Source organism: Notolepis coatsorum (assembly GCF_963971535.1).
Source record: "Notolepis coatsorum genome assembly, chromosome: 12".
In the NCBI taxonomy this organism is placed as follows: Eukaryota; Metazoa; Chordata; class Actinopteri; order Aulopiformes; family Paralepididae; genus Notolepis; species Notolepis coatsorum.
The window spans coordinates 56846415-56871537 of NC_140176.1; the positions used below are offsets into that span (position 1 = coordinate 56846415).

Below are 25123 nucleotides of genomic sequence, written 5' to 3' on the forward strand. Positions count from 1 at the left end.
CTTTGTCATTGCCGCCATCTATACGGAAATTAGACTCATCTGTACAGGATCCAGAGATTGAAATTGAAAACTACTCAATAGTCAGGAGGGATAGGAACCAGTATGGAGGTGGCGTCTGTGTGTATATACACAAGGATACCAAATACATCAACCGTACTGACCTTAACCATGATGAAATTGAAACTGTTTGGATTGAAATCTTATTAGACAGGGCGAAACCAGTACTAGTAGGCACAATCTATAGACCACCAGAACAGAGTGGCTTTTATGACACACTTGATGGGTGTTTAGCTGGGGTGGAGGGGGTAGAAAAAATTCTTATTGGGGACTGGAACACGGATATGCTGCGTAAATCAGCACCCGTCTTCAAGGCCTTCAGTAGATTTTCTGACCTGCACGGTTTCAGCCAGCTAATCGCACAACCCACAAGGGTATGCGATTCGACACAAACCACCATTGACCTCATTTTGACCTCTTGACAAGTCCATGATCTCCAGTAAAGGGGTGATAGCATGCGGGTTAAGTGATCATTATATGATTTTCTGTACCCGCAAAAAGCTAAAACAGAAGGCCGGCTGTCACAAAACAGTCACATCTAGAGACCTCAAAACTTACTCTAGAGAGGCCTTTAACCTAGAACTGGGGAGCTTGGACTGGTCAGATGAGCTCAGTGGTACACAGGTTGAAGAAACATGGCTTGGATTCAAAACCAAATTCACAGCAATACTCAACAACATGGCACCGATAAGAACCACCAGGGTTAAAAATCGCGCTGAGGCATGGATGCTAAAAGCAATTGGTTTTGATAGCCTATCAGTGAGCTGGATGCAATCCTACCTGGAGGGGAGAGAACAGATGGTAGAGGTAAACGGTACTCTATCCCCCCCCCTCACAGTGAGCTGTGGTGTTCCACAAGGAAGCATACTAGGACCGCTACTCTTCCTAATTTATGCAAATGACATGTCGTCAGCCTGTGACTGCAACTTGTTCCTGTTTGCGGACGACTCAGCCCTGCTGGTCTCTGACAAGAACAAATTGCAGGTTGAAAAAACCCTCAGCACGGAACTAGGCAAAATCTGCATATGGCTCGCTGATAACAAACTATCATTACACATGGGCAAAACAGAGTCCATTCTCTTCGGTTCAAATAACAAACTCAGCAAGACCGACGGCTTCTCAGTTACAGTGGGTGACAATATTGTCACAAGGAAAGACGAAATTACCTACCTGGGTTCCATCCTAGAGGCAAATCTTTCCTGTGACAAAATGGCATCCAATGTAATAAAAAAAGTCAACAACGAACTAGATTCTTGTACCGGATCTCCTCTCTGGTAAACAAGAATACCCTGAAGACTCTGGCAGGAGCACTCATTCAAGGGTACTATGACTATGCGTGCACCTCATGGTACCAAAGCACCTCAAAGGCGCTTAAAACAAAATTACAAACATCACAAAACAAACTGGTCAGACTACTACTTGACCTGAACCCCAGAACCCACCTCACCCCTGCCCACTTTGCCAACCTAGGATGGCTTAGAGTAGACGACAGAGTACAGCAACTTGCAATGGGCCTGGTCTACAAGATACACTATACGACCGGGGTGCCCATGTACATGTCAAAATACTTCCCAAAGGTCAGTGAATACCACAACCACTACACCAGAGGAAGCTCAACAAATCATGTTAAACCCAGATTCGGCTCAAACAAGGGACTAAACACGTTTCGCAATTATGCCACAACAATGTGGAACGCCCTACCCAAAGCTGTAAAGGAATGTGAATCCCTGCCCACATTCAAAACCGCCCTTAAAGAGCACCTACGGGAGGCTGCAATTCGAAACTGGCCACCGTAAATGCCCAAAACCCCCACCACCTCCTAATAGACAGTCTCCTCCCCACCGCATGTATATATTCCCTCCCCGCCGTATGTATATTTCCCTCCCACCCACCCACCCCCTCCTAATGTACAGTCCCCTCCCCATCATATGTATATACTCTGTCAGGATCTAGGGGTAACAGTACTGTATATTTGAATACCGCCTATGTCACAAATGTATCAGTACTAAATACCTATATGTCCCTCCCTATGCCATAAATGTCATGTATGTTGTGTATGTCATAAATGTCTATATGAATTGAAAATGGGGGACCCTGATGGAAACAAGACAAACGTCTTTCTCAGGTCTGCATCCCCTTAACAATTGTATGTATTGAGCCGTACTGTATTGTACCCATTCTGCAATCTGTTAAATAAAGTTTTCATTCATTCATTCATTCATCTTTAGTGTTACATCCCCTCACACTCCAGTTCTCAGGCTGCAGCTGGTTTAAAAGCTAAAGTAAACCGGCTTCTCTGCTGGCTGTGGCTCCAGAGGAGTTGAACAGTTCTGGCTCTGCTAGTTTATTTTCGATCTTTTGGCGCTTTTTTGGTGGACAAACCACCGCACATGTGCACCGTGACTCGTGACTGGAGTCTAGTTCTGCTAGCACACATAGCCTACTGTGTACAGACGGTTTCAAAATGTATTTTAAATTAGAAAGCAAACAAAATAAATGGACAAGAGAAAAATAAATCTGAATTTGGTAAGTATTGTCATTTGGACAAGCAAAGCCATTACTTTAAGTTGCAGGCAAGAAAGACAAGTCTGTCCACTGTCTCTGGTTTTAAAACTGCCCTGTTGCAGGTAAATAAAAAAGTAAAAAAAAAAAAAAAAAATTTTTTTTTTTTTTATTTCGATATTCGATATCGATTATTAAAATATATCGCGATATTTATCGTTATCGTTATATCGCCCAGCCCTAGCTCGGATACGCAGTCACTTATTGCTCTGTAGTAGCCAGGTTAATTTGCACCACCAAGCACTGCTTAAAAGCTAGCGGTGGGTCCAAAATATATCAGATATAAATTTCAAAGGTACCCAGCGTTCCATTAGGGTTTCACACACGCGGCGGGGTTTGAAAGCTCACAAGTGTTCATTGGAGGAGCTTAGAGCGCAATGATGATGATCATTGGTTATGGATTATTATGAGGCGCAAATGGGAGAAATCATAAGGGGGGAGTCAGAGTTCGGCTTGTGCCAGTGAGCAAATCAGCAGATTGCAGAATGATTTTTTTTGTTTTGTTTACTACTCGCCAGTGTGGCGAGTGCTCTTCATGAATCACTCGCCAAACATAAATAATACTCGTATTTGGCAAGTAAAATGGCCTAATTTCCTCCCCTGTACAGTGCATCTGGAAAGTATTCATACCCCTTCACTTTTTCCACATTTATTTCTGTTACAGCTGTATTCCAAAATGGATTAAATATAAAAAAAAATCAAAATTCTACACACAATACCCAATAGTGACAAATAGTAAGGGACATATATGGAAATCTGCTAACTAAATCCTTACCAATCAATTTCTTCACTAATGTGTTTGTAAAGGTGTGTAGTAAGTATTAAAAAGTTGAAGTTCAAATCCTGTATGTTTTTTCGTAACAACTGCTCAAAGTTGAGGTACCGAATACCGATTTACGAAACATCTAAAATGTTCTGTTTGGCCTTGGGTAACTTGTGAGGGGTCAAACTAGTTTTTTTTTCTTGATTCTGAGTTTATTGCAATCATGTATTTTTCACTAAAATCATTCCTTGGTTGAAAAAAGGCCACGCTCACTCGTATATTTAAATTCGAAAGTAGCTTTATTTTTAGTTACAAGTAGTTACAAGTGCTGATCACTTCAGGAGTCAATCTCTGAGTCTTCTCCAGACTCACCACCATCATGACTACAATTCTTGCATGAAATTCCTTTACAGACTCCACATGCTGAGATGCACTTAACACCATTCTTCTTGCAGCTGCACCGCCGGTTGCTGCAATCTCCGTTACAGTTGCAGCTTGTGAACTGCAGTGGCTCCTCAGGAGCCATGGGGTCTAGTGTTGGGCCTGGCTCATAGCCATGTACACAGGGCTCTACGCTAACCTTTTTCCCAAGGAGCACATGTGCTCCTAAATGAAAAAATTTAGGAGCACACAAAAATATTTAGGAGCACAGTGAAAATATTTCAAGTAACAGAGTTTATAAATTATATTTGTACTGTGCGTGCATGTGCAAACTGGAACGGGACACACATCTGTGCAATAGCACATACCACCAAAGTCACTGGCCCACTGTGTGCATGTGTGTGTATCTACGTGTGCAAACGAGAATGTGACACAGACATTTGAACTATTAAGTGATTAATGCCTACTGTGGCAAAGTTGTAGCCAACAACTAGGCCTAATAAAAAAGGCAGGGACATTAAACAAAAAAGAGACACTGGCATTACCACCAGGGCCATCAGTAGAGGGGAATGTAAGGTGCCTTTTCGGTATACTACCTTTGCTAAAACTGTGTTCTCTGTTAACACTTTCAGTGCCCACGACGTGATATGCCGTTTTATCAGCCCCCCCCCCCTGAATGCTCACGACGCTAATTATCGGTAAAAAAATTTATTAGCGATCTGAATTCATATTTCATCAACCGAGTCTCCCGTTGGTAAACCAGCCCCATCAGCAGCTCAGAATGGGGAAAAAAGCGCCCCCTATAGTCTATCCCAGAAAACTGCACGTCAGTCGCTTAGACTGACCTGGGATCAGTGATATGTAGAGGCGGGGCCAGCTGGCTCCCTGAGCTGGCAAGCCGTCTGCTCAACATGGAAGTGATCGTGGAATATATATGGAATATATATTCACAGTAGCCAATCGATGGTAGACAGTAGTGATAGATTTTTGGAATGGCGATCAGGAATTGGAATGATCTTTTATTCTTTTTGGAGAACATCTGATCTGAGGTAAGGAATCTATTTTACCAGTCTTGGGATAATCAGAGTTGTATTCGCTGAGATATCAACGTGTCCCCTACGTGTGTGTGTGTGATGTTGAGGAAATGAGGTAATCGATTTTCAGCTCGCGGCCCCAGCGTGCATACGTACACATATACTATAGATAATCTAGCGTTTCATAAATAGGCAGAAAAATGACTGTTTTTGTGTATTCTAGAATATTCCGGTACAGGGCGTTTATCATGGAATCTTTTTATTTTCCTTGAAAACGAGGGCTTTTCAAAATGCTATAAAACGAAAATGAACCGATAAAAAAACAATCCGCTTCGACAATGTTGACTGGAAAACGAGTCATTGATAAGCGACGGGCAGATTAGACACATAGCCATAATTTAAAACATAGATTAGGCGTTATTAACGCTAACATTGAAGTGGATGGTGGGCATTCAAGCACTAAATCATGCGCCCCCTGCTGGCACTGAAAGTGTTAAAGGTGGTAACTACTGGAATAGCCTACCAGTTGTGATTAGAGAGTGCCCCACATACTCCATGTTCAAGACTCCTATTAAACTGCATCTTAAGGCAAACCAGAACTGTTATCATTTTTTATCTGATTTAGTTTATGTAACTTGTTTCTTGTTTTTATTGTTGTTTTTATCATTGATTGTCACAATGCTTTTGCCCTAAGCAGGCTATTTATTTATTGAAATAGTTTTGCTGTCTCCTGGTGTAAATTAGCTCTTGCTACAACCCTGCATGTTTACATTTTGTATTTTGTACTTGATGTTCATTAACATGTGCTGTCCCTATCAAATAAACTATCAAATCAAACTACTGCTACAAAAGTAACAGTCAATTAACTTTAGCTTTTGCCCCTTTTATGCATACAATGCTTATGTTTTGGCTAGTGTTGCTCTTCTAGAAAAATAATCCTTTCAGGGTTGCCTATTGAAATACTGTACACCTCCAGTACAGAAACATTGTTTATGAGTTTGCGTGTCAGGTAGACCATTGATTGATGGTCGATTACAGCCAACACAACGACATGCGCTACTGCATCAACGTTATGATTAACAAAGCAAGGCATTCGTTTTGTTGCATTAACGTTATATTACTATTGCTATCGATAAATCTAGGTGTTCTAAAATCTATTGCTATTGGTAAGACTAGAATAAGTTACATAAAACTTAATGTTACTGTCTCGGGAAAGTCTCGCATAGCGCAATGGCGGACTTTCAGGAAGTAAACAAGCAAATGAGAGATTCCGATAGACCACTACACTTCCGCGTTACATTGTAATCGGGGAGGAGATTGCGGGGGGAGCAAATGAATGAATGTGGATGAGAGCCGTGATGTAAGTGGTTGCAGATACGGCTGTGGGGGTGCTAGAGACATGATCGAATAGACGTTTATGCGCCTCAATCTCCTGAACACGGCGTGACCCATTCCTAATCGGTCAGAACTAAATCGGCAGAGAAAAAGCCCATTTTAAAGCACCTATTCCGCATGCACATGCGCAGATTGCCCATGGAGTCTGGACGACGCGAGATGACGCACGAATGAATGTGGACTGTTCCATCAGAGGGGGGAGCTTCGGTGGCCAGTGTCCTTTCAGCCGAACAGGATAATGAAAAAATTATCCCACTAAATGGCCAGACGCGTCTTATGGCAACATCTACAATTACCTCATTGAGTCTCCAGGTAGACTAATGTTTATATTTAAGTGCAGCTGTCTGTTGCTCCTCACTGCAATTGCCGATGGTATGATAACTAACGTTACGTTAATGCTACAGTAGCTCCTATCAGTTCTGTAGTCATGCCATTGATGCCAACATTCGTTGGATGAGCTATGCTAGCTCTCGTGACTACAGTTCCTTATTAGCAGGGCTGTACAGTGCGAGATATATGTTGCACGTGCTACACTGACGTCAGTCTGTGCGATGAATGGATTTACCTCAGTAGCACTGGTGCGATGGCCCGTGTGGGGCGAAAAAAAAAAAAAGTGACTGTAGAGCTGCCGCGGTATTGATTATTTCCTTACCGCACAAATTTGCAAAATATTTCCTACCGCCGCGGTTATTACCGCATGCACACAAAAAATTAAAAAAAAAGTTTGAATGCATTTTTTTTTTTAGTAGTAGTCTACTCTTTATAGCATATAGCCTGCCTCTAGTCTAAATGTCTATTTTTAGAGGATGACTTTGCAGCATGAATATTGTTTGGGATTCAGCAAGCACACATTAGTTATTGAAAGTGAAACACGGATTCGAAGTTTACCCTCTGGTCGTGCGCCGTTCACTCTGTGACGCGGGCAGGGGTGGTTACCCCTAACCCCCCCGACCCTTTCTTATTATTATTACTATAAAGTTACTACTTTATAATAAAGGCATTCGTTTTGTGGCATTAACATTATATAGTTATACGTTCAATAACATCAGCGTATTTACCGGACAATAGCAAGGCAAGCAATACTCTATTCATATCTCAGTTCCTTTCTTTGCTCAGAGCGTGCTGAGTTGTCCCATTCTGCGGTCTGTTAATAAAGTTTTCAATCAGACAAGTGTATAGAACGAAGGGCTTTTATTATAACATTCGTTGCAGACAGTAAAATCATTATGTCTCGTTTAGTACTCCTTAGGAGCGATCGTAGTCCACTCCGGCGGAGAGTTAAAGCTAATGTTATTAGCCGTGTTGTGATGATCTGACATTCAGGAAGTAAAAACCTAATACGCGCTTGCCGATTGGTGGTGACGCTACAACGTGTGACGCGTCTCTCTTCTGACCAATCAGTGGTCTGCAATGTTTCACGTGACTTTTCTGGTACCCAATAGGGTCGCTTGGAACCTCGATAGATGAGTAGGGTATATCTGCAGAGCCGCAAGCCCAACGAGAGGCGGGTAATTTATTATTATTATTATAAAAAACAGCGGTGACACGGTATTCAGCCTACTCTGCGGTGGCCGTGATGTAACAGCGATACCGCGGTAATCGCGGCAGCTCTAAGTGACTGTATTAAGTTGAATGGGCCACGGCACCACGCTATCCACTTGGTAGTTGTAGTCTTGTGCGATTAAAAACAATGTCCCGTCTGCGTAGAGTCCCTATATCAAACACCAAATCCCATAATTCCTAGCGAACAGTATGCCAGCGAGTCACGAGCTCAATGTACACTGACTGAGTGACTTCGATAAAATGAAGCACTTTTTTAAGGTATTAAATCCAACAAAAGAAGGATGAGTACAAGATCAAAACCCCAAACGAGCCCGAGAGGGACCACCGTTAATAGAAACGAGACAAAAGGAGAAGATTAACAAGATGTACAGATATAACGCAGAGTGGAAAAATGATTTTCCGTGGCTAATTATTTATGAGGAAGCGCAGCTATTATTCTGTCACTGCACTCGCTGAGTAAACGGGCGACCAGAGCGGATGATGCTGATCTCCGTGAGGTAAACCTTAAGATGAATGTGCCATATTGCATCGCCAAGGAAGAAATTCCGTTCACTAAATTTAAGCCGCTAATTTTAATCTGTAAAAAGAACGGAGCCGATATAACCATCGTATGGCTACTTAAATTCCCCTCCGGGATCAATAAAGTATTAATTATCTATCTCTCTCGCTCTCGCTCTCTCTCTCTCTCTCGCTCTCGCTCTCGCTCTCGCTCTCGCTCTCGCTCTCGCTCTCGCTCTCGCTCTCTCTCTCTCTCTCTCTCTCTCTCTCTCTCTCTCTCTCTCTGTGTTTCTAGCTTTCCCTGTAATCTGAGTCCACACCAGCGCTGCCTGGTCTCAGACTGCTTCTGTTATATGGTTATGTCCTTGTTTTTTTAGTTTTACATTATGGGCAAATAAAGAGAGAATTTGTCTGAAAGCATTTCTTGTTAAAGTTTGGATTTTGTGTGCCCTGTATGCAAGATTCATGGCCCTTGCCAGTCACATACCTATTTAAGTAATGAACTGCACTAGTGGTTGTTTTTAGAGATTTTAGAGACGTTTTATACTCGTGCTACAAGATTTTGGCCTGTGCTACAAAACTATCAACCTCTGTAGCACCAGTGCTATGTGCAAAAAAAGTTAACATACAGCCCTGCCAGGGACCGAAACTAAAGCCCGCCGCCCGCCAGGGGCGGTCTGTTTTTACCTTTGGCGCATGACACTTAGAGGGCTGCCCGCCGTGTGGCGTGTAGACGTGTAGTTCATAAGCAGGCCCCTAAAAATATTTGTATGCGAACGGTAAAAATCAATTACGCGCACGCTGTGCGAATACAGATTATAGCCTCTCTCGTCTTTTTTTTCCTCCGCTGCGAGATCGTTAAAAAACTACAAGTCCCACATTGCACTCAAGCCAACGGTCCAATCACAGTAGAGTGAAGTGACTGGTTTCATGGGAAATAAAGCAAATGACCAATCGGAAGCTCTCATTTTTCTTGTTTACTTCCTGAAACTCCGCGATCAGGGCTCTCGTTTTCCGAGACACCAACTTATTATAGTCTCTCTTACCAATAGCAATAGATTTTAGAACACCTAGATTTATCGATAGCAATAGTAATATAACATTAATGCAACAAAACGAATGCCTTGCTTTGTTAATCATAACGTTGATGCAGTAGCGTATGTCGGTGTGTTGGCTGTAGCCTGTAACGGACATGACAATAACATAACGTGTACACATTAAAATTGCGATAATCTATTCTAACATTTTCAAATCGATGCAGTTGAATTTCCCCCTTAGGATCGATGCATTGTTACACCCCTACACCAAAGTCACTGGTCCACTGTGTATCTGTGTGTATAATAACTTGGCTAGCGTTATCAACAGCAGAGGTGGGCAATGGGTCCAGCTGCAGCACCGGAGTGCAAGCGATGTGATGTAATTGGCAGACTCGACTGTCAATCAATGGTCTACCTGACACGCAAACTCAAACAATGTTTCTGTACTGGAGGTGTGATTGATTGATTGATTGAAAACTTTATTAACAGATTGCAGAATGGGTACAATACAGTACAGCTCAATACACACAATTGTTAAGGGGATGCAGACCAGAGAAAGACTTTCGTCTTGTTTACATCAGGGTCCCCCATTTCAATTAATCAGGAAAGTGTACAGTAGGAAAGTGTAGGCCTACAGTATTTCAATAGGCAACCCTGAAAGGATTATTTTTCTAGAAGAGCAACACAGCCAAAACAGACAGTGGAGCTGTTTGCAGATAGCAAGCATTTTGACTTATTGCGTGGTGGCGATGTCTCGCAGATAATACAACTACAAGTATGATTATATAATATATATTTTATTTAAAAAAAAAATGTATATATAAAATATATATTGGCAGGTAAGAAATATGCTTGGCGGGTAGACTCTTCCCATCTACCCGCCACTGGCCGGTGAGTCAAAAAGTTAATTTCGCTCCCTGAGCCCTGCTTATTAGCCCCTTTCGTGACTGATGCAACCCTTGGTTGAATACGTGAATGCGTATTCAATCAAGGGTTGCATCACAGTCACGAAAGGGGCTAAGTTTTTTTTTAACTACAGAAGTCTGCTGCATTTGGCTCACAGAGTGACTCCCCCCACTCAGAAGCAACCTAACCTCCCAGATTTTTTTGAGCAGCATATTAAGTACACAAATTAGTCCAAAGATGATAAAAGGCTCAACAGGGCAGTCGCAGAGTTCATCTGTGTGGACCAAGTTCCAATATATATACAGTTGAGAAAGCTGGGTTCAGAAACCTTGTACAGCAACTGTTTTGAGTGCAAAAAAAGTTTCCCAGCATTTTGAATGCCATTGCTTTTAATTTAATTTATTTATTCTCGTCGTTGTTCATTGTTGCGTTTTAAAATAAAGAACAATAATGACATCTGACTGCGTTTCCCTGATTTTGAGAAAGTATCGAAAAGTATCCAAATTAATATTGGTGTAGTATCGAAACTAAAATGTTGGTATCGTGACAACCCAGTCATCCCCGCGACTCTGTGCTGTCTTCCGCAAGCTTGCCTTCAGTCTATCTGCAGTCAAATTATCTGGCACTCTGTATCTCTTTCTAGCTTCCTCTGGACAAGTTTTGTAGATCTGTGCAGGTTGGTTGCAAAGAATGCATACATTCTTGTACAGAAGCTGAACGGACCGTGAACTTGTAGAACTGCATGCAGAAGCTGCGCTGAAGTCAGAGCAAGTGCATCTTCTCTTCTTTGCTGACTCTTTCTCTGCCTTTAATGTTTGGCCTGAGTTCTTGGTGCCTTCCACAAACCTGTTGTATAAATCATCTTTACACTTTTTGTGGTACCTGAGTTCTGAGCCTCCTTCAAACGCTCCAAAATCTTAGCATTTTCAACTACTTGTGCTTGTTCCAAAAAAGTAGGGTAGCCTTTAGGAGTTGGCTGTATCAGCCTCTGAGCTTGTCTCCAGGCTTTCACAGATGAAACTATTTAGCAAAGGTGGAGTCGAGTCCATCCATACTGCAGCTAGACTATGTCCTACAAAGTAGAATAAACATTGTATTATTCAGTCATAATATCATTATTTTGTGACATTATAGACAATATCATGTACAGTAGATGATTAACATTGTAATAGATATTATTGCAAAGGAAAATAGAAGATCTGCTTCACAGTAACGTTAAACACAAAATATCCTGTCAGAGACAATACACCACTGTAACCTAATGGGCCAGAAAGCTAGCATTCAAGAAAATAAAATGATCATAAGATTCAGTTTGAGGTGTGTAATACATCATGGTAGTTGGATACAATCATGGAGTACATCATGGATTTAATGTTAGCTAGATAACCATGTTGTTGCGCCTACTGTTACACAGCTAACAAGTAAGCAAAGTTGACAACTAATCATGGAGTAATACATCATGGATTTAACGTTGGCTAGTTAACCATATTATTGCGCCTACTCGTACACAGCTAACAAGTAAGCAAAGTTGACAACTTGTACAGTGTTACATTTCATTACCAATGTAGTGACATGAAATATTTCAAGTACAATTTTTAGATAATACTTACATATCAGGCGTAAAAAGCAGTCTGTCCATGATCAAATGAAGGTTGCAAATGGCTTCAGCATGTTAACTCTAAACTGCCTCACTCTGAATGCCAACCAACTATAATAATAATAATAATAATAATAATAATAATAATAATAATAATAATAATAATAATAATAATAATAATAATAATAATAATAAGTCCTAAAAGGGCAAATAGTAAAATAAACAATTTTTATGCTAGCAGTGGAAAGGCATTGTGGGGGGGGGGGGGGTGGGGGGGCCGAGCGGGAAAGGTGGGCATAGCCATTTTTCCACAAAGGAATGATTTTAGTGAAAAATAAATGATTGCAATCAACTCAGAATCATGAAACCCCCCTAGTTTGACCCCTCACAAGTTACCCAAGGCCAAACTGAACATTTTAGATTTTTCGAAAATCGGTATTCGGTACCTCAACTTTGAGCAGTTAACACTTTGGTTGCCTTGGGTTAAATTCATGATATACCATAGGTTGCCGGCTCTATTTGTCTATGGAGAAAGTCCCCTTCTTTGCAGGGCTATAACTTTTTAAATTCTATTGCTACATTGCCATTATTAGGGCCCATTCAAAGTCCTATATGTGACTCGACGTGACCAAACCCGATTTGATCCGGTGAGAAACAAGTGCCAGAAAAGGAACAATTGTCTTGCTCTTCAGAAAATCGAAAAAAATCGAAATCTGTTTTTTTTACATCTTTGAAATGTCAATAATGTGTTCTCTTATTTGCTCTTATTTGCAAACTTAAATACAACTTGTAAATGAGGTAATTATTGTTATATAGTTCGACAGTATTGTCTCTCAATACTGTGGAAAAACTACAGGTGAGGGGATTTACGTGTGGGTCTGTCAGCTTAACAGGTACTTAAGAGGTGTTGAAACACACACAGCCAAACGCTCTCCTTTCTTAGCAGGGAGAAGAACAATGTTTATACACTTTATCTTAATGTTATAAGTTATAGCAACGCAACAAACGCAGTGTCCTGTCCATATAAAAAAGATTAAAAAAAAACGCGAGTCCGCGCGGGTGTATTGTCATTAAATTAAACAACATTAAAACACATTTAGAATGTCACGAATTTGATGAGCGAACGAATTTAATTCAAGTGAATTTATTGCAACCTAATGGTATAAGAAGTAAATTCATTCAATAGGGAAACTCAAAGAAAATAACAAACAAGTTATTATTATTATAGGACGCGTTGGTTGTTGTTGTAGACGAACGCGCGCTGGCAATTCATTTGATGACAAGACAAACGTCTTTCTGGGTCTGCATCCCCTTAACAATTGTGTGTATTGAGCTGTACTGTATTATTGCAACTTGGCTTGAATCCGCAGCAATAAGCCAGATAAACAAAATTGTATTAACGCGCCTCGTTAAATCCTCCGCCGTTTCCTCTCTCTCAGTGCTCCACTGTCCGGCTGGCTGCTCTGCCTGTCTGTCTGGCTACTCTGATCCAATCACATTCAGCGTTTCTCCCCCCCACCCACAGTCTGCGAATCAGAGCAGAGTAGGGCGGGTTTTCACGGAATGGAAAGTCTCTTTGCTTGTGAAGAGTGGCAGAAACCTTTCACTACCACACTACAGAAGGTTAACCCTTTCACTGCCACACTACAGAAGGTTAACTTGATTGATTGATTGAAAACTTTATTAACAGATTGCAGAATGGGTACAATACAGTACAGCTCAATACACACAATTGTTAAGGGGATGCAGACCAGAGAAAGACTTTCATCTTGTTTACATCAGGATCCCCCATTTTCAATTCATCATAGAAAATAATGTTATGAATGCCCGAAAACATTTGTGATGTCACCAGGGTGTCCGCGGATCCTTAAAAAGTCTTAAAAAGTCTTAAATTTGTTTATCAATAATTAAGGCCTTAGTTTGTCTTAAAATGTCTTAAATCCATTTTCAGAGGTCTTAAAAATGCCATAGACAAAGACATAGATTTAATAATAAATCGCTATCTGACTGAATAGTTTGGTTTGTTTAGACAAAGAAATAAAATAAGTCGGAGCGATTCGATTGAGCCTATTTTGAAATCGCCTTTCACGCAAAATGAAATGTGGCTCGGCTCTACCCGTAGTGTTTTTAGCTGTGCTATCTGAGAACAGCGCGCGTGTGTGTGGTCAAAATGCCGGGAGGCTGCCGTTTTAATGAGCTCTGGCTCGAAAATATCAAATATAAGTCATGGTTGAAAAGAGGAGAACATCCTCGAGTAGCCGTCTGCAAAATATGCAGAAAGGACTTGAAGATTTTTACGATGGGGGAGAGTGCACTTTCGAGCCACATGCAAGGTGAGCTAATGGATCATATTATTAACGTGTCTCAGCCTGGCTCGACACTACAAGTGCTCCACACCGGTCTCCGTAAATGTTAGTTTTAAAAATACCACTTCAATAATCGAAATAGTCAAGTAACAGGCAGAATACACTATTGGAATTACAAACTTGTGTTTACCGGACTCTGTTTTCACCGCAGTGTTTTGAAATACGCAGCATGTAGCAAAGCCTTAACGTTAGGCGAATCAACGTTAGCTAATTTCCTTTCATGTATTTCAAAACACGAAAACTTGTTGTGTATTGAAATGGTATTTTATTTTTATAACGGAACATTTACGGAGACTGGCGTGGAACTGGTGTGGAGCAGTTGTAGGTTGGAACGCAGTAACGTACTGTATATGTGTATGTCATAAATGTTATGATGAATTGAAAATGGGGGACCCTGATGTAAACAAGACGAAAGTCTTTCTCTGGTCTGCATCCCCTTATTATTGTGTGTATTGAGCTGTACTGTATTGTACCCATTCTGAAATCTGTTAAATAAAGTATTCATTCAACCAAACCACAAAAACAAAACAACTGGATGAATGAAAACTTTATTTAACAGATTGCAGAATGTGTACAATACAGTACATACACACAATAATAAGGGGATGCAGACCAGAGAAAGACGTTTGTCTTGTTTACATCAGGGTCCCCCATTTTCAATTCATATAGACATTCCTGATGAATTGAAAATGGGGGACCCTGATGTAAACAAGACGAAAGTCTTTCTCTGGTCTGCATCCCCTTAACAATTGTGTGTATTGAGCTGTACTGTATTGTACCCATTCTGCAATCTGTTAATAAAGTTTTCAATCAATCAATCAAAAACATAGAATAGATAGAATAGAAATACTTTTATTATCCCGTGGGAAATTTGACACTGCAAATCGCTCAACATTTAGACAGGACAGGTCACTAATTAGAATAATAACACAAATCAATCAAGTTGCCTGGGATAAGAGTAGAGTAAAATAGAATAAAAATGAAATAAAATATACAGAAATAAATACAGTAAAAACATACATGACATCATGACATTTATGGCATAGGGACATGCATGACATACAGGTATATACTGTAGTACTGTTACATTTGTGACATATACGATATGCAAATAATATACAGTACTGTTACCCAGAGATCCTAACAGAAAATATTATATATATATATGATGGGGATGAGACTGTACATTAGGGGGGGGGGGGGGTTGGACATTTACGGTGGCCAGTTTCGAATTGCAGCCTCCCGTAGGTGCTCTTAAAGAGCGGTTTTGAATGTGGGCAGGGGTAAAGTGGGTTTTAGGAGTGAGGTTAAGCAGTAGTCTGACCAGTTTGTTTTGTGATGTTTGTAATCTTGTTTTTAGTACCTTTGAGGTGCTTTGGTACCATGAGGTGTAGCCAGGCATAGTCGTAGTACCTTTGAATGAGTGTACTGAGAGTACCCATGATTTTTGCCATTTTGTTATCGTGAAATTGGTATTAAATTTAATTCTGAGTGGCATTAAAAAGTCTTAAAAAGCCTTAAATCTGACTGGGCTAAACCTGCAGATACCCTGGATGTCACAGTATGATGTCATAATCAAACATTCTAGAACATTTGTGTATCTATTCAACAATTCTCTCACAGCTACAGAAGGTTAACCCTTTCACTGCCACACTACAGAAGGTTAACCTTTAAATCTAAACATCTAATGCTTATTGATGTAGCCTTTCCTTCAGCCAATACCTTGACCCCCAACATTACATGGCTTATGTGAGGCTTCCAACAAACCTTTCACTACCACACTACAGAAGGTTAACCCTTTCACTGCCACACTACAGAAGGTTAACTTGATTGATTGATTGAAAACTTTATTAACAGATTGCAGAATGGGTACAATACAGTACAGCTCAATACACACAATTGTTAAGGGGATGCAGACCAGAGAAAGACTTTCATCTTGTTTACATCAGGATCCCCCATTTTCAATTCATCATAGAAAATAATGTTATGAATGCCCGAAAACATTTGTGATGTCACAGTATGATGTCATAATCAAACATTCTAGAACATTTGTGTATCTATTCAACAATTATCTCACAGCTACAGAAGGTTAACCCTTTCACTGCCACACTACAGAAGGTTAACCTTTAAATCTAAACATCTAAATGCTTATTGATGTAGCCTTTCCTTCAGCCAATACCTTGACCCCCAACATTACATGGCTTATGTGAGGCTTCCAACAAACCTTTCACTACCACACTACAGACGGTTAACCCTTTCACTACCACACTACAGAAGGTTAACCTTTCCTTATAATACATTTACATTTAGTAATTTAGCTTTTAAAATACATTACAAACTAGGGCTGGGCGATATAACGATAACGATAAATATCGCGATATATTTTAATAATCGATATCGAATATCGAAATAAAAAAAAAATCGAAAAATCGTTTTTTTTTTTTTTTTTTTTTTTATATTTTTATATTTTTTTTTACCTGCAACAGGGCAGTTTTAAAACCAGAGACAGTGGACAGACTTGTCTTTCTTGCCTGCAACTTAAAGTAATGGCTTTGCTTGTCCAAATGACAATACTGACCAAATTCAGATTTCTTTTTCTCTTGTCCATTTATTTTGTTTGCTTTCTAATTTAAAATACATTTTGAAACCGTCTGTACACAGTAGGCTATGTGTGCTAGCAGAACTAGACTCCAGTCACGAGTCACGGTGCACATGTGCGGTGGTTTGTCCACCAAAAAAGCGCCAAAAGATCGAAAATAAACTAGCAGAGCCAGAACTGTTCAACTCCTCTGGAGCCACAGCCAGCAGAGAAGCTGGTTTACTTTAGCTTTTAAACCAGCTGCAGCCTGAGAACTGGAGTGTGAGGGGATGTAACACTAAAGATGGCGGCAATGACAAAGAATTGCTGCAAAATAAACATACATCTGTTGTTAAAAAAAAAAAATTTACTTATAACAATTCGATAATTATCGATATCGAGAAATAAAATAAAATTATCATATCGTTATCGCGATATGATTTTTTTCCATATCACCCAGCCCTATTACAAACACATTAGTGAAGAAATTGATTGGTAAGGATTTAGTTTGCAGATCGGTCAAATATCTGATTAAATGCCCTTACTAAAAGTGAAAGGTTTTTTAGAATTTTTTGCAAATTTATAAAAAATAAATTAAGAATAAACAGATGTACATAAGTATTCACACCCTTTATTCAATACTTTGTTGAAGCACCTTTGGCAGCAATTACAGCCTCAAGTCTTCTTGAGTATGATGCTACAAGCTTGGCACACCTATTTTTGGGCAGTTTCTCCCATTCTTTGCAGATAGTCTCAAGCTTCAGGTTGAATGGGAGCGTCGGTGTACAGCCATTTTTAGATATTTCAAGAGATGTTCAATGGGGTTCAAGTCTGGGCTCTGGCTCGGCCACTCAAGGACATTCACAGACTTGAAACCGAACCCACTCCTTTGTTATCCTGGCTGTGTGTGTGCTTAGGGTCGTTGTCCTGTTGGAAGGTGAACCTTCACCTGAGTCTGAGGTCCAGAGTACTCTGGAAGAGGTTTTCATCAAGGATCTCTCTCTACATTGCTGCATTCATCTTTATATATATTTTGTTACCCATGTTAACCATGCAGCCATTTTAATTTTGCAATTGATTAACACATTGATTGCCAACGATGAATGACGAATTATCGCTTGGGTGCCACCACTCTAATCAATGAGTCTAATCAATCATTTGCGAACGCTTAAACTATATCTTAAATTATGGCTATGGTTCTAATACACCCGTCGCTTATCATATAGGGGTGCACCGATATGAAAATTAGCCACCGATACCGATTGTGTTACTAACACAATCGGCCGATACTAGGGATGGGTACCGAATTCGGTACTTTTGAGGTACCGAACCGAAACACGTCGGTACTACAGAGTATCAAATCAAGTCAGATACCGTTCACACGCACAATATATGCTTACCTAGGATTTGACTTGATTCAAAAACAAAGCAGTCGGAGCAATGACAAGCCGAAAACTGTTGAAATTGTAGTTATTTGAAGTTTGGATTTTTTTTTACGACTGAGGTAGGTAAATTAAATTTCTTGAGACTAAAGTACCGAAAAAAGGTACCGATGGGTACCGGTATCGATTCACAGGTACCGGTATCGGTTCAAATGTGAAAGGTACCCATCCCTAGCCGATACCGATACCGATATTTGTGGCAAAAAATAAATAAAAATATTTTAATCTTTTTTTACACTACTGTATATGTGCACGAGCGCCCATATATGTCACCACCACGTTAACCTGAGACGTGAAATTAAGTACCAACATGGACAAAGTCTCAACCCGTTCATAACAGAGGATCGCCAGCTGCCCCCTACTGGTGCAATGACAAACCCATTTACTGCACATAATAAACCATTGATAATGGCCAATGGTACCAATACATACATGATACATCGGTGCACCCCTACTACCCGTCATCATCATCATCATCACTGTCATAATGAATGAGTGAAACACACTACCTGTTAGGGTTGCACGATTAATCGTTTTTTAATCGAAATCGCGATTTCGAATGATGCAATTATCAAATCGCCAAGCCTGCAATTAAATTTTTTTTTTTTCTTTTTTTTTTTAATTTAACCAGGAAGTCCCATTGAGATACAAGATCTCCTTAGACCTGGCCAAGATGACAGCAATAACATTTGCAATACATCACACAGCAATAAAATGTGCGATACATCACACAAGAACATAATAAATGTGCATGTATACAATACATCACATGTAAACACAAAGCAGAATAGTCTACATGATAGTAAAAGTGTATAATACAGGGTAATACAGTAATTTTGCAGTTGGGACCCGACTACAGAAAGCAGCAACATTCTTCTTGTAATTTTTTTTTTAAATATGTTATAATCGCATCGCAAATCGCAATCGCAATATCTGTCAGAATAATCGCAATTAGATTATTTCCCAAAATCGTGCAGCCCTACTACCTGTCATCATCATCATCATCATCATCATCACCACCATCATAATGAATGAGTGAAACACACTACCTGTCATCACACCACCACCTGGGCTATTTTGTGTGTATACTGTCTGGGTATCAGATGGTTTTAAACTGAGTATCAGATGGGTTTAAACTATGTGGGTATCAAACAGGGAAGAAAGACTGTCAGGTTTTAAACTGTGTTGGTATCGAACAGGGAAGAAAGACTGTCATGTTTTAAACTTTGGATATCAAATAGAAAGAGACTGTCAGGTTTTATACAATACTCACTGGCTTTCATAACCTTACAGACTAACTTCTTGTCTTGCTCAAGACTTGTTTATGACTTATGAGTTTTAATAAGAGAGAGCACCATCTCTCTCAACCAAAGCAATGCATGGTGACGGGTGGCGGGTGACAGTCGATTCTGCCAATTACGTCACACCGCTAGCACCCACCTCCTGCTGTTCTTACCACCAATCGGCAAGCGCTTATTCGTTATTTTACTTCCGGAAAGTCTGCAATAGATCTTCAGCGAGAGATCAACAACAAACCAACGTGCTAGGGCTGGGCGATATGGCCGAAAAACGTTATCGCGATACAATTATAAATATTTTCATATAATTCGATATCGATAATTATCGTCGATATAATTTCTGTCAAGTTTAATTAACTTCTTATGTCCACCGCCGATGGACGGGCTATTAATAGACTTGTTTTGCTGCTGCGAATGTCTCGAGTTGATGTCGTCATCAGTCCGCGCACGTTAGCAGTTAGCCAGAGCAAGCGGTGTATCCCATGACAATGTACTAACTTATCACCATAAAATACTCCGTTCCGCCCCAATACATTGCAACGACGTCCACCGCATACCCCACACTACTCTAATCGTGGCCTCAGCATTCACGTGTAACACTAACTATATAACGTTAATGCCACAAAACGAATGCCTTTGTTAATCATAAGTAGTAACTTTGATGCAGTAGCTTGTGTGTGTGTGGGGGCGGCGTTGTGCAGGTTGCTTGACTGAATTTTTGCCTTTTGACGCGACACAAATTGATGGATATTTATCGGCTACTGCCATCGGCACATTTGAGCTTATAGGCCGATTGCAGTCAACAAGGCACTTATCGGCCGATACCCGACCGATACATCGGTGCACCCCTACTTATCAATGACTTGCTTGCAGTCAACATGTACGAAACGGATTGTTTTTTCATCAGTACATTTCCCTTTTATACCGTTTTGAATACGAGTATAGTTTTGGAAATTTCTAGAAAGAAAAAAAGATTCTGCAGTAATAGCCATTTACTGGAATACACACAACACGTTGTCATTTTCCGGCTGATTTATGAATAGTTTTCAAATAAACGCTAGATTATCGATAGTACCGGTATATGTGTACTTATGCACGCTAGAGAAGCGGGCTGAAAAATCGGTTATCTATGCCGTGCCTGGCTGGCGCTAACGTTACACACACACTGTACACACACAGGAGACACGCTGTGAAAAAAAACTCTGATTAACCCAATACTGGTAAAATAAAGTCCTTACCTCAGATCAGATGTTCTGCAAAAAGATGAATCCAATTCCTGATCGCCATTCCAAATATCGATCGCGTTTATTGATCCAACGTTATACCTCGAAACACATAATCGACGCTTCTTCCAGTGCCCTCAGTGGATGCAATAGTCTCTGGTTACATGCCTCAGAAGTCAAATGTGGAGCCTGGAGTTTTTTTTTCTGATGCATTCCCATCGACTCCATTCCAATGGGTGCAATACCACCCGGGAGACGATAGGGGCCGGTATTTGCCCTTTTCGAGGTCAGAGCCATTCCCAATGATAACGTGAGGCTGGATGGATGAAAAATGAATGGATATCGCTAATAAAAGAAATAACGATTAAATAATGAGATTTCTCATCATTGGCACACAACGCATGGCGGCCAACAACGAGATTTCTCGTCGTTGTCACCCAATGTGTTAATGAGTGGTTTTACATGGACGTCTGTGGGGCCCCTTTCCATCATTCATCAGTGACTGGATGTTCTCCTCAATCAATAATATTTCAGCATAGGTTATTACTGACTTATCACAGTAGCAGAGATGTGCTTTACTCACACCATGACATGTAAACATTGGCAAATAGTGTCTAGTCCACAGCCAATCATAGTGCTTACTTCCTGCACACATGATCTGTCTCCTCATAGGAACCACTGCCAATCTCATAAATCACCCAAATCAAATTGTTATGTGGTTAATGATCCAGGCAATGACGAATCTGTCACTAATGGTTATTGCAAATTGACAGAAGGCTGTTTTGAATTAGGCTAGAATTAAGCAGCGGTTTAGCAGCCCCACATTGAGTATTTTGCTTTAGATCTGTAATGAAAACGTTTTCCATAACACTGCACAATAAAAGGTTAAGGATTAAGCAACACCCCCAGATAAGCTCTCCATACACTTTCTCTAAAAGGGAAGCAAAACATTACTCACACCTCATAGTCTTTATGCATCAACTTGACTGATTTGTCAGGCTGCCCTGATCCGGTAGGAATCACTCACGTCATTAGTTAACCATTTATTGTATTTTTGTGTCCTTTAATTTGTCATGTTATTACTATTGGGTCTGCTGTTTTAAAATGTCTTCCTTATTCTGTTGCAGGGACCAGTTATTCTCCACAAGAAAACTCTCACAACCACAGCTCACTTCAAAGCTCCAACTCACATTCTACCCCCAGCAAGACCTCAGACACAGTAAGTGAACGACCAGGGCCATAGCATGAAGAAAAATGGTTGATTGAACATCACTTCAGTTCTCACGTATACGGCCTTGAAGTATTCTTTCAGTGTACACTGTTTCTTGGCTTTCCTTGTATTTCAATATATATTTTGTACCCATATTCTTTGCATACATTTTTGTCTGGAGCAGATGAATGGGTACATGCTTTGATGAGATTTGTATTTCACAGCTGTGAAATAAATCATTCAGATGTATAGTTGGTGCACGAGAAACTAATGTACACACAGGTTCAGGCCTTGTTTTATTTATATTTATTGGCTGACCTTGGATGGTCTTAAAGTTGGGGTACAATGAAAATTTATATGTTCTGAGTTTGTCACACCACAGAACAATGTGTTATTAACCACACAGACAAATTTGAATGATTAAAATGTTAACTAATAAAACCCAGCTCAAACCCTGCTTTGACCATTTCTCAGGATTGTGGGGGTGTGGTCGGATCAGAGAACTCCCTTCAGCTCGTGACATTTTACTTTTTCCATTCAATCACTAAAGGGTTTTGCTATCAACTACCAAATGTATTCAATGGACCCTACTTGGTTAGAAAGCTTGACTAATTGACTAACTATCAAACTAGGTTAGATCACCCAAATCTGTGATTTTTATTTAGTAGTGGTCGACCGATAATCGACCAACGCCGATATTTAGAGAGCAGGCCACCCGACTGCCGATATGTAATGCAGATATGTTCTTTATATATTTTTTTTTTCTTTTTTAAACATACACATAAACATAACAACAAATTAGACACACAAGCATTAACAGTAAACATCCAATGAAATCACCATTTGAATCATTATAAATGTAGTTTACAAGATATATACCTAATACTTCCTATCTAATACCCTACATACATATGCTCCTGCTCGCTCACCCCCCCCCGGACCCCCACTTGGATAATCCATCCATTTTCTTTCGTTTCTAACCAGGCACTACACTTCATATGCTAGCTTTTATTCTCTCCACCACTTCTAACCAGATTGCAATGTTGGTTTCACTGACACCTAAAATTCTTGCTGTAGATATTTCTAGATAAATCACATCGAGATAGGTACGAACCCATACCTTCCGACACATTTTTTCCGGTTGAATCCATCGTGATGCTATCAGCTTTTTAGCAGCTGTGAGACCGGATAAAACTAGTCTCTTTAGCTGTATAGGGGCTCCATACTGAAAAACATCATTCAACAGCAATACAGAGGGATGTACAGGTATGTTCAGAGATAAGAATACTGATAATTGCTGGGTCACTTCTTTCCAAAATATCTTAACCGGTGGGCAATCCCAATACATGTGCATGAATGTACCCTCATCCCCATTTGTACATAAGGAACATGGGGAGTCTTGTTTAAGTCCCATTCTGTTCAATCTTATAGGAGTCAGGTATGTCCTATGAATATAATTAAGATTAATTTGTTGATGGTCCGGGTTACGTGACGCAATTCGAACGTTTGCCCAGACTTCTTGCCATCAAAATGTATTTCCAAGTCTGGTATATTCGTCCTCCAGACTGAGTCTAGGGGGAGGATTCCATACGAAGACGTCAGTAAGTGATGATAAAAATCAGATACGAATCCTCTCGATGTCTCTCTTTCATAGAAGAATTTGTGATATCTGTGGTGCTCAATTGGTAACATGAGCCTTCAAACAATCCAATAACTGCGTAAAAATAATATGTGGAACTGGTGAGGTTAAATTTATGTATTTCTTGATAGCTACAAAAACCCTGTTTGTTGAAAATATCTCCCAATGTGTGTATGCCCTGCTTTTCCAATTTGGGGTATCTTATAGGTTGTTTTCCAATAAGGAGTGCATTGTTATTGAATAAGGGAGTATGGCTATGCCATTTATGTTGGTTAGAATATTTTTTGTGTGTTTCACGCCATATCCGGATCACATGTGTAATAAGGGCCAAATTTCAATTTGCATTGCTTAATTGATAATATGGTGTATACTATGTCCTGCAGTCTATGTGGTGCTACTATATTTTCTTCTAAGTTTCTCCAGGATACAGATGCTTGGGAGTCAAACCAGGTTGTCAGTGGTCTTAAAGAGTACGCTTTAAAATAGTGGTAAAAGTCTGGAAATGCCAAACCTCCGTCTGCTTTGTTTCTCTGTGCGTGGATCTTTTTATTCGTGGAGGTTTGTTATTCCAAATAAATTTATATGCGGTGGAATGTAATTTTTTCCAGTAACCATCAGGAGGGGGTAACGGTAACATTGAGCTAATGAAGTTGATTCTAGGTAAAACATCCATCTTAACTATTGATACTCGTGCCTGTACTGAGTTTTTAAGTTTGGACCACCTGTCAAAGTCATATTTGATCTTATCTTGGATTTTTGTGTAATTGTACTTCACCGTTTGGCTTATAGTAGGGAATACCTCAATTCCTAAACATCTGAAGTGTTTAACCATTGGTATTTCTTCTGGAAGGAGTATATTCTTTGCAGGGGCATTAAGTGGAAGGAAAGCCGACTTTGGCCAATTTATCCTAAATCCCGATAGTTTGCCAAAGTCATCAATCAACTTGAAGATGAGGCATTGAGGTGTTTGGGTTTTGCATGAACAATATTTCGTCGTCCGCATATAAACTAATATGATGTTGTGTGGCCTTAATTGCGATTGGTTCTATGGATTGGGATTGTCTTATATATTGTGCTAAAGGCTCTAATGATAAAGCGAATAGTCCGGGACTAAGAGGGCAACCCTGTCTGGAAGAGCGCGATACCGTAAAGATTTCGGAGGTGATTATACCTGTTTTAATCATGGCCGATGGGTCTTTGTATAATACTTTAATCATATCAATGAATCCTTTTCCTAACCCCATCCTTTCTAATACTGCCCATAGATAAGACCATTCCAACCTATCAAAGGCTTTCATCGCATCCAGGGACAGCATCGCCTTAGGTGTGGTGTCATCCTTGCTGGCATCTAGCACATGTAGTAACCGTCTTATATTATCCGTGATCAAGCGGCCTCTTATGAAGCCAGTCTGGTCAGGATCAACTAAAGACGTCATATGCTTTTGAAGTCTGATGGCTAATACCTTGGAGTACAGCTTGATATCGGTTCCGAGGAGGCTTAAGGGTCTATAACTACCGCAATCGGTGGGGTCTTTGTCTTTTTTAAGGAGGACTGTTATGAGTGCAATATTGTC

General features: G+C 40.1%; 1 protein-coding gene across 1 annotated transcript in view; it reads left to right on the forward strand.

Annotated features, from left to right (window-relative positions):
• The window catches only part of waca (WW domain containing adaptor with coiled-coil a), a 145010-nt gene that overhangs the window by 16520 nt on the left and 103367 nt on the right, over positions 1–25123 (forward strand). Inside the window, exon 4 of the mRNA XM_084326333.1 lies at positions 21828–21919. Within this exon, the coding sequence (XP_084182459.1) occupies positions 21828–21919 (92 nt within the window). The remainder of the gene's footprint in view (positions 1–21827; positions 21920–25123) is intronic.